The sequence below is a fragment of the Macadamia integrifolia genome, chromosome 13 (genome assembly GCF_013358625.1).
Source record: "Macadamia integrifolia cultivar HAES 741 chromosome 13, SCU_Mint_v3, whole genome shotgun sequence".
In the NCBI taxonomy this organism is placed as follows: domain Eukaryota; kingdom Viridiplantae; phylum Streptophyta; class Magnoliopsida; order Proteales; family Proteaceae; genus Macadamia; species Macadamia integrifolia.
The window spans coordinates 9,340,941-9,352,040 of NC_056569.1; the positions used below are offsets into that span (position 1 = coordinate 9,340,941).

The 11,100-nt window shown below is 36.4% G+C and overlaps 1 protein-coding gene across 1 annotated transcript; it reads left to right on the plus strand.

Moving 5' to 3' along the window:
* Positions 1-1,252: 1,252 nt before the first annotated feature.
* Positions 1,253-5,400, plus strand: LOC122058984 (60S ribosomal protein L18a-like protein; the record flags this gene model as incomplete). The annotated part of the gene is made up of 3 exons (XM_042621698.1): positions 1,253-1,380; positions 1,636-1,753; positions 5,115-5,400. Coding segments are annotated over 3 exons (306 nt in total), but the record flags the coding sequence as incomplete, so codon positions are not given.
* Positions 5,401-11,100: the final 5,700 nt, after the last annotated feature.

Consider the following 11,100-nt stretch of genomic DNA (forward strand, 5'->3'; position numbering starts at 1 on the left):
GGTTGTATAGATATATGGTGGAATCTATCTGGGAGAAAAAAACAACAATAAATATAATCTGTCCCAACTAAATGGGGTCGGTTATATGGATTCAATATGCAAAGGAAAAAGAAATAAGGTAAACAAGGAAATAGAAGATGACAAGAAAAGATAAATATTAGCAGTAAAAGTAGAACAACTTCTCAGGAACAACCCCTATAGGGGATTGGTTATGCGGGTCTTTGTTCTCTACAGATGTCTATTTGCGGTCAATTAGAATTCATCCCTACCATATGCATATTCTCAATATGCATCTGGTCGCTTCTCCTGACTAGGGCATTTATAGGTCTCACGGAACTTGTCTTGGATCAGGGTGATTCCCACTTTGTTTCTAATATAATCATTTCTTAGTTTATCTCTCCTGGCTTGCTGCACATTTGACACAAGATCCTCATCTCAGCTGCCCCTAGTTTATTGAAATTATTACGATTTGCCCATAAGTCATAGCTGGTCGTATTGTAGTTCTGTAGAATTTTTCCATGAGTTTAATTGACATATATTTTTTTATTAAAAAATAAAAATAAATAAATAAATGAAAAATAAGAAGAAGGGAAAAAAAGCTAGGTACGCTGATGGGAGCCTACCTAACCGTATAGTTTTGGATGCTCCTTCGCTAAAGCTGTATGAGTTTTTTTTTTTTTGATCGAAAGGAACTGAATTTCTATTAGAACTGGCCGCAACAAAGCGCATTTACAATAAAAGATGGTGGTCGGAGCCACCAAACTCAGATTGCCTCAGTCTGGATGAACCAGAGGCTAGAAAATCAGCTAGGACGTACATCCGGCTGATAAAACAAAAATGGAAAGATACAAAATTCCAGAAACTAAGTCCCAAGATGCGAGCCCAGGCAATAGAGGTCTGCACGCTGTTGAGTGCTGCCACTGCATGGTTCGGTAGTTCATTGTCTTGATGACCCTCTGGGTTTGTAGTAATACAAGGTTCGGATTTCACTATTAGCTTTCGATTTAAAACTGCCTACCGGTCGAGATGCAGCAGCCTAAAGCTCCTTCATTTTTTGTTGTTGTTGTTGTTGTCGTCGTCGTTGGCTTTTTTTTTTTTTTTGGACAAGTGGCCTCCCTCTTTGAGATACCTATCCTTTTTGGTCTGCAGCTTTTGTCATTCATACATGCATGTGTGACAAGAAATCTCTACAATATCACCTTTTTAAATTATTATTTTGAGCTTCAGCTTTTATCTTGGATTGGTCTGGTAAATTTCTTTCATACTCATATACCAGTGTCCATTTTACCAGTCCATTTTTGTTGGTTTTTCAGGTTATGCAGTTGCTGAAGTAAGAGAGCGCCGCCTTCCTTGCTGTGGTATTGGTATCGGCTGGTTATTGTAAGTTCCCAAACTTGGTTCTATACGACTGTGTTTTCTTTTTACCCCATTTTTCCTTCTGGGCAAAATGATAATTGAAAAACAGTCCTTTTTCTGATGAGACATGAATAAATCATGCTCCAGACATCAAAAATTTTCTTCTATTACAAATATTTGGTTCTGATAATATCTGTTGGACCATTTCAAAAACAATATTTCTGTTGACTTTATTTATAAATGGGTTTGATTGATTTATGAAATATTTGTGTTTCCCAGTTTTATCAGCGGTTTCTTTCTTGCGTCCATCCCCTGGTATGTTGGAGCAATCGTACTGATTTGTGTCAGGTCAGTAGATTACAGAGAGAAGCCTGGTCTCATTGCTTGTACCATTGCTGTAAGTATTCTTTTTGTACAATTTCGTTCGATTATGGAGGAATATCTGGTTATCTTTTTGCCTTTGTATCTTATCCAAATTTTATACCGTGATATTTTACTATAACTTATATCTCAGATGTTCATATTTTGTTTCATCTAGTCTTTCCATGTATCAAGAGCTGAGTCTTTTGTTAAAGCTGCTTGACTTTATCTATGGTTATTGTTTTTGTTTTATCACTTTATTCTTGTATACAAGGTTTTTAAGTTGCGTTGTTTCATTTGTTCCATATATAAGTTTAATTTTGGGTTTGATTCCTTTATTTTTTATTTATTATTAATCATCATGATCATGATCATGAGCATGATCATTGTTGTTGTTGTGTTTTTTCTTTCATTTTTTTTCCTGGATAGGTAGGCCCCAAGGAGAATAGAACTGTTGACATGTAGGCCCCAAGGAGAGTAGAACACTTGACCTCTTCACTGTGAGGAGTTGGTCTTTGCCAACTGAGCTACCCCCTTGGGATTTCTTCTTTTTTTTTTGGTGATTAAGAATTTTAAAAAGGAGAATGAGAAAAAAAAATAAAAAAAAATAAAAAAGGGCCTTCTAGATAGTTGGCTGGAACAGAGAGAAAAAAAATGACAACCGGAGATTGCCAGAGGAAAGAAAGCCCCACAACATCCAGGGTCTTGAAGCACCTTTTTTGGGAAGATCACATAATTAGCTGAAAATACCTAATGCCAGAGTTGGATGACACAAATATGAATTGCTCAATCTACATTAGGTAGTGCTATCTACAGCCCATTTCTTCTCTTTCTTTTCCCCCCCCCTCTTTGACTTTAAGTTATTTCTTCTTTCATTTGATAGCTCAGGGTTGTTTCTTTTGTTGTTCTGTTTGGAACTGAGGAACTTAAACAAGGTTGAAGGTTGGGACTGAATCCATCTTGAATAAATGTTGGAGGAGAGCCTCTATGTGATATCAATCACTGCTCTCTATGCTAGAAATGAAAGAGAAACACATAACCTCGTTCTCTTTCTTATGATGGAAAAATCTACATACATTGGGAAGTATTTGTGTTTGTTTTCAGAGTAAAAAAGAAAAGCAAAAAACAAAAAAATCATATCTGTCATGATTTAGCCAAGGAGTGTCTAGAGTAGATCTAGAAGAAAAAGTATCCCATTCTTTCTTTCAGATGTTTGAAGTCTTGGTTATCGAATGCCTAGTTTTTCCAGACCTTAGATATCTAGTACAATCTTTGCTTTAGTGCATTTTATAGCTTGGGATGGATCTTATTTCAAGATCAAATTGAGATTCCATGTCTTAGGGAAGGAAAAAAGGTTGTCCTGTTAACTGATCAAAGCCTTAAGGATGACAAAGTAAGAACAGAAGAAGAAAAACCATGACTGACCACGATCTACAAAGGAAGGCTTTCCCCAAAGAATATAAAAGGTCTAACCCCCAACTTCCTTATTCATCGGAACCATGCTTGGCTAAGTCACCAACTTTTCCTTTATTCACCAGCATAGTTGTCACGGCGCCAAGGCGAACCAAGGCGGTGGAGGGTTGTCTAAGCGCTTAGGCGAGAAGGCGCCCGCCTTAAGGCGAACTAGGCGAACAAGTGTTATTTTGTATTTTTCCTATTTTCTAACATTATTTAGTAAGTTATATATACCTTGTATCATAAAAAATCAAGATTAAGCCACATCAAGTCATTAAAAATCAACATTTAGCCACATCAAATCATAAAAAATTAACATTGAGTCATATTAAGTTATAAAAAATCAATATTTAGAGAAATGCTCTTATTTTATAATAAGTTTGACTGGTCAAATGATTTTATTTTTACATGAGACTTTTTGTATTAGTTATAATATAAAACCAGCTTTCTAACAAGTCTAACATTACTTAAATCTGAGTTGCAATGACAAAGTTATGCTTCAGTCAAACTTATTTTTAAGTGCGCGAATACTGTTAAAATCGCTTGAATGAAAATAATTTTATGAATATCAAAACAAAATATTTTTTTACCGGACTTTTGGTTTTTAACAATGTTTTAACATGATAGAATTTATAAAATTTTCATAATTGAGAAAAACCCTAGCATTTAAAAGTTGAAAATCGTCCCTATAACCAAAATCCAGTTTTTGTTCTTGGACTGGGGGGTTGACTTTTTTTCCTTTTGGAATTTGATTTTTAAACTATTTTTATTGGATTCAAATAGGGGGTATTTGCTTATTTATGAATAATATCTTAAGTAAATGAAATAACAAATATTAAAAACATTTACTTGAATGATATTTGGCATAAATAAGTGCCGAAACACAAAGCGATATGCAGTGCAACAAGGCGGCTGTTGCCTAGGCCCCAGGCAAACCGCCTGGACGCCAAGGCGTCGCCTTGACAACTATGTTCACCAGTCTTGGCGTCCAAGTGAGAAATTCAGCTGTGTGCAAGAGTTGAATAAATCTAATGAGAAGAGAAATACTGCCATGGGTCATTATCAGGAAATCTCATCCAGTTAATGTTTTGTATGTATCATGGTCATGGATGATTGTTCCTACTCTAATGAGAGCTTAATTTTGTGATAGCATTTCAACTTAGCATCTTACTTTTTATTTCTTAGGGAGAAAACTCGATAAGTGCATAATGGTTGGTTCTTCCAGTGAAGAAGAGGCAATTGAAGCTTGCAAAAGCACTAAAATCACAAAGGTAGCATTTGCACATGGCCTTTTAGTCGATCAATCAGTTCTCCTGTTGCACCCTTTGATTGAGCTGGAATTTCTCCTTTTGGAAGTTCTAAGGTTGTTATGTTTCCCTAAACTCCAGTAAGATGGCTGCAATTTGCAATTTCCGAATAGGATTTTTGATTTAGGGTTTTGGAAGTAGTCTATACATTGCTTAGAAAACCAGATTTTGATTAATGTTCAAACGTTTACCATTTGACTCAGTTCTTGATATAATTACTTTGCTGTAGCCCTAGGGTTTTGGTTTAGGGTATATGGTTAAATACCGATTCCATTTGGAGTCCAGATCATCTCATATCCTTGTTAAGTATGCAGAGAAACCTGATCAGATTGAACTAGTGCAACTTACTTCAGGTATTAGCAGTCGGCTGTTTTGTTGAGCATTGGTTAATATTAGTGCTTGTTTTTCAGTTGTAGTTCACTACTTGGGGAGCCTTGAAGGCTTTGTTTCTATGCATGAGTAGACATATGGACTTGAGTTCTTGTTTGGATTAATTGCTCTTTGTAATCCTTTCTATTTTCTATTTCTAGTTGCACGATCTTCTCTCTTTATGCTCCAAATTTATTAATTCTAAGATAGTTGCTTCTAACTTCTAAGATTATGTTGGTAATCTGAAAACGGAATCAAACTTGGCAGGCTGTTCTCACCACAATTGCTATAATTCTTGGTGTAACGAAGAGCGATCATGATTGGTGATCCCCCCTCAAGGAAGGTTCTGCAGAAAATAGATGTATACATTCCCCTCTGAATTCTGAAATAATCAGGGTGTTATTATTATCTGATCTTTTGTGCAGGATTCAATTTGTATGAAAATAGTCTAAACTCTCAAAAGTGATCATGAGGTTCTCAGATGTCTGTATCTATCTATACAACAAATGCTTTTACGTACGAAACTGCAATATAGATTTGGTCATTTTGTGGAGATAGAAGGCAAGAGAATGGTGCAATTTTCTTGTATGGTCAAGTTTAGTTTCATATATTGAAAAATTCAGTGATCAATCCTACTGGGCATCGAAGCCTTTGTATGCTTTGAGAACATATCAATGCAAAGTGACTGCAACTCGGACCAGACCTGGAAACGGTGTAGGCAAAGCCATTACCTGAGAATCAACAGGAAACCAATTTTGGTTTATCAATCAACCTGAAATTCATAAATAATGTGCTTTTCATTTCTAGAAACCAGAAGCCCAATGGGCGATATTGGCAGGCTCCTTGGTACCTCGAGATTTTGTAATTAGTACTGTGACATATAACTTAGCTTGCAACTATTTCTCCTCACTGGCTGGACCTTTGACAAGGTCAGGTTGGCTTAGATAGTTCAGGTAAACCGAAAATGAGCACCTGCAACAGAAAGCATCTAAATGCTTTCAACTATATTAAATCTTCTAGTGTCTTCATGAGTGATTTGATGCAGGAGAGACTTCCTCTGTTTATGATGATTCCATTAAATTTAATGAACCCACGAAACTTAGGTGCTTCTGGTTTTGAGACGGGGCCGGTGACCATCATCCTTGGGGTTTAGCGCTGCCAAGGCATATCTGAAGGAATTATCAATAGGTGGGTGCTATTGGGGATGATTGTGTGTGGTTGGTTGTATGGATATATGGTGGAATCTGTTCGGGAGATAAAAACAACAATAAACATAATCTTGTCCCAACTAAATGGGGTCGGCTATGTGGATTCAATATGCAACAGAAAAAGAAATAAGATAAACAAGGAAATAGAAGACGACAAGAAAAGATAAATATTAGTAGTAAAAGTAGAACAACTTCCCAGGAACAACCCCTATAGGGGATTGGTTATACGGTCTTTGTTCTCTACGGAGGTCTATTTGCGGTCAACTAGAATTCACCCCTACCATATGTATATTCTCAATATGCATCTGGTCACTTCTCCTGACTAGGGCATTTATAGGTCTCACGGAACTTGTCTTGGATCAGGGTGATTCCCACTTTGTTTCTAATATAATCATTTCTTAGTTTATCTCTCCTGGCTTGCTACACATTTGACGCAAGATCCTCATCTCAGCTGCCCCTAGTTTATTGAAATTATTACGATTTGCCCATAAGTCTGGTCGTATTGAAGTTCTGTAGAATTTTTCCTTGAGTTTAATTGACATATATTTTTTTTATTAAAAAATAAAAATAAATAAAGAAATAAATAAATGAAAAATAAAAAGAAGGGAAAAAATGCTAGGTACGCTGATGGGAGCCTACCTAACCGTATAGTTTTGGATGCTCCTTCGCTAAAGCTGTATGAGTTTTTTTTTTTTGATCGAAAGGAACTGAATTTCTATTAGAACTGGCCGCAACAAAGCGCATTTACAATAAAAGATGGTGGTCGGAGCCACCAAACTCAGATTGCCTCAGTCTGGATGAACCAGAGGCTAGAAAATCAGCTAGGACGTACATCTGGCTGATAAAACAAAAATGGAAAGATACAAAATTCCAGAAACTAAGTCCCAAGATGCGAGCCCAGGCAATAGAGGTCTGCACGCTGTTGAGTGCTGCCACTGCATGGCTCGGTAGTTCATTGTCTTGATGACCCTCTGGGTTTGTAGTAATACAAGGTTCGGATTTCACTATTAGCTTTCGATTTAAAACTGCCTACCGGTCGAGATGCAGCAGCCTAAAGCTCCTTCATTTTTTGTTGTTGTTGTTGTTGTCGTCGTTGTTTTTTTTTTTTTTTTTTTTTTTCAGGCCATGACGGCTGCAGGCAAGGAGTAGGGGCTGTGCAAAGAACTTAGATCCTCTCCAGGCCCAGCCCCAGCCCCAGCCCCTCCAGCGCACTGTTAGCAAAAACGTGTTTAAAACTCCAATCCTCTTTTTTTACCGTTTAAAACATGTTTTTCCGTATGCTTCTCAAAGATATTTAAAAAAAATGCAAACGACAAGCATTTCCGTTCTAAACACGTTTCCATTTTTGGAGTTTTTTAAGACTTAACTTGTTGAACATAATGTCTACTTAATTGACCATATATTTCTCTCCCAAACTCTGATCCACTTGATTCTTTCGCCGACTTGAAATTAACTCAATGACCTATATTTCTCATGATATCAACTTCAACTCAATATTAATGTATGTATCCCAAGATTGAGATACAAATTGATGCATTTGCTGAAAAATGTTTCTAAAGTGATGATTCCTAACTCAAACTGAACATACATTACCCTGAGAATATGTTGATTATGTTGACAACAACGAAAACATCATAGCCAAGCCACATTGCTCAATAAAACTTGGACATGTGTGGTGTATGAATTTAAAATTGGTAATGGATGATATTCAATTATATATCATAAAACTTATAATGAGACATTGCTCAATATATAATTGATATATATATATATATATATTAGTGTTGGATACTATAGTTATTTTGAACATTAGATGCAAGTATTCATGTAATAATTCCTTAATTTATACGAGTATAGTACCGTTTTTTTTTTTTTGATTCTGTTTGTTTAAAATCTACAAGTTTAAAACCCGTACCATCTGTTTTTCGTTTTTTTCCGTTCACTATTTTTTTGACATTTTATTTGACTGTATCGTTCAAAAAATTTTACTGTTTAAAATCCGTACTGTCCGTTTTTGATTTTTTGCCGTTCCTGTTTTTGCTAATAGGCTCCAACATGTAAAGGATGGCTGGAAGGGCCTTAGAGTGTGTGCCAGTAGCCAGATGCGCACCGGAGGAACTGAAGGGGTGGAGAGGATCAGGATCCAAAACTCTGAAAACATGCTATAGTAGGAAAATTAGCAGTGCAAGCATAACTATTATCAAATAAGGTGACCAAAAGATTCCTAAAAAAAAAAAAAAAAAGAAGAGGAAAACTGACCAAAAGAGTAGAGGGTAGAGAGGGGGAGAATGGGTAACGTGTGTCCTATCAATTCGATTTGAGCACCTAGCTTTAGCTTTCCCTTGATTGGATCAATTGAGCTCTGTCGTTGCGAGTGTGCCTCTTCCATGGTATTAGGAGGGTTCCGGGGAGAGAAAGTAGGGTAGGGGTGGACGAGGAAGAGATGCAATGGGCAGTAATTGGCCATTAATGGGGGAGAACGATGAGGCCAAATGGTGCTCCGCTCCCCCAAGATAGTAGTGGAAGCTGAATTTGACCCTCTCGTGTGAAATATCACATCCATTCCATTGGAGGAGGTATATAGCGACGGCGGTGGTGGTGGGGAAGAGTAAATTTCTGCAGGTGGTGTTACTCGATCGCTAAATCAGAAATATGAAAAAATAAAAGTACCCCAAACATAATATCTCAAAAGAGATGTAACCAGGCATAGTATAATGCAAAAACCTTTATTGAATTCATTGGTAGACATAATAACCCCTCAAACATTAGAGAGTTCATAATATCATGAAAAAGTATCCTTCGAAAAACTACCAAGAATACCTCTTCAAATAAACTCCATCTCTTCGCTTGTTGTAATATATACCATCCTTTCTTACCTTCCTATAACAATTCCCATAAAAACTATTCCCACAAATATATTGATCTTTTCTACCATTGAAAGTCTCAAAACTACCCTCTTTATTCCCCCATTGCATGTTGCACCAGAAAAGAGTAGTTGAGAAGAAGTTAATCTCAAAATTCCAATAAAATTCTTCCCCAAACCTAATTGTATGCGGACCAAGATCGTCGTCGCCGGATTTGCAATGAACATTTAATGTCTCATTATGACCCAAGTCGTTTATAACATACACAGTGTATTTTCCTTCAACATTATATGGCTTGGACAAGGCCAATGTGAAGGCCAGGACAAGGACAATCTTCAATGAATTCATGGTTTTTGCTATTGAAGGTTTTTTGGGTTGGGGAGTTGGGGGGTGGGGGTGGGGGTGGTGGTGGAGAACTAATCTCTCTCTTTAAATAGTTTTGCAAGAGGTTTAGATAAGGTGAAAGCTAATTTGAGGTAAAGAAATGTTGCAGAGAGCTCGAGTTAAAATCGGATGGATTTTTTAGCTTCATTTCTTTACCATTGATGTAGCTACATCATCAAAACCTCAAATGACCGCTAATTTATCTTGGATCGAGTGCTTAATAGATCCCACTCTCCTAGAATAGGAAAGTAGAAGAGTGGCTGGAAATTTACCTCTCCACCTTAAAAATTGGAAAGCTTAGAGGAGAAAACACTATCTAATATTTGTTTAGAAAACAAAATATAGAATCCCCTTCAATCTCACTCTATGGACTGAAAAAAAATAAAAAAATAAAATAAGAGGTGTAAACATTTTCCATATTGCTAAAGGGTAAAATAGTTTTTTTTTTTTAAGAGAGAAAAATGGAATCCAAATTCACGAGAGAGAGAGAGAGAGAGAGAGAGAGAATTTACCTATTTTGCTTTTAATTTTTACCTTTTATTAGAATATAATCTTTCATTAAAATAAGTTCTCTCTTAAGCTAATTTGGATAAAGCCTAAACTTTATCTTTGTGTCCCCCTTGGTCCTATTTCAGTCTTTTTCTTAATTTATTCCTACAATCCCTCTCTCATCTTCTTACTACTCCCTCAATTGGGTTAGTTTTTTTATTTTTATTTTTATTATTTTGTGTGTGTGTGTGAAAGATTCTTATCTTACCTAGTTTGCACACCCATTTGTGCCACATAGAATAGTAACATAAAACTTTGATAGTACTTATTTAAAAATGAGAAAAAGAACCCCTGCACCCTCTCAAATGGGCATTAAAATGACCATCTATCCATCCCTTTGATTATCCATGCATGTACTTTCATTAGACTTTAGTTTGTGCAGGAGCCATGCAGCCTAGCAACAAGCCTGTTTCCTTTAAAAAATTATATGTATTGATCATATTTTAAATTACAACCTTAAATTCAATTTAATTACTCTTCTAAGTATATCTATACATCCTTCGTGATCCATGCATAATGCACTTATTCGTGTCCCTAGATTTCTCAATCCTTTATTTTACCACTTGGCAATAGACTAAAATTTAACATGTGAACTACAGAAAATTAACTTGAAAAGAAAAGGAATCTTGCATACTCTCACTTTGTCTCTCTCCATCTTGTTCTTTACCTACTTCGGACTTTACCTTCCAACTTCCATAGCTAGTCTATTCTTATTTAATATCTACTCCTACGGCTCAAGTCACCTTCTTTATCCGGCATGGTTTGAGATTTTTGAATTCGTCTCAGGATCGGACAAGGCTGATATGGATTGTCTTAAATTGAAAAAAACACCCCCTGATTGTCATTAAAGAAATTGATTTTTTTTTTTACCTTATTAACCTTTGTCCATTCCGATCCAGCGATATGGTATTAGTCAAGGATCAGGATTGGACAAATCCAATCTGATCCGACCCAACTGATTATGGCCGATCTGATCCGATTCCTCAGACTGTGCTATCAGGAATGAGTTTGTAGGTCAAAGATAGGCAGGTATGCATTTGGGGTTTAGCATAGGCCCACTGAAGCTTGCTGGTTCAATCTTCCTTAACAAAAATAAATAATAGCAGTTGTTGTATTGCATAAGTGTGTGCGTAGAGCCCCCCCTGCGAGCCCCTCAGTGGGTCTTGCTTGGTCTATTACTCGTGAATTAGCACTGAAACAATAAAACTACATCTTCTCTATCTACCTTCACAAATGAGGCTGGCTAAA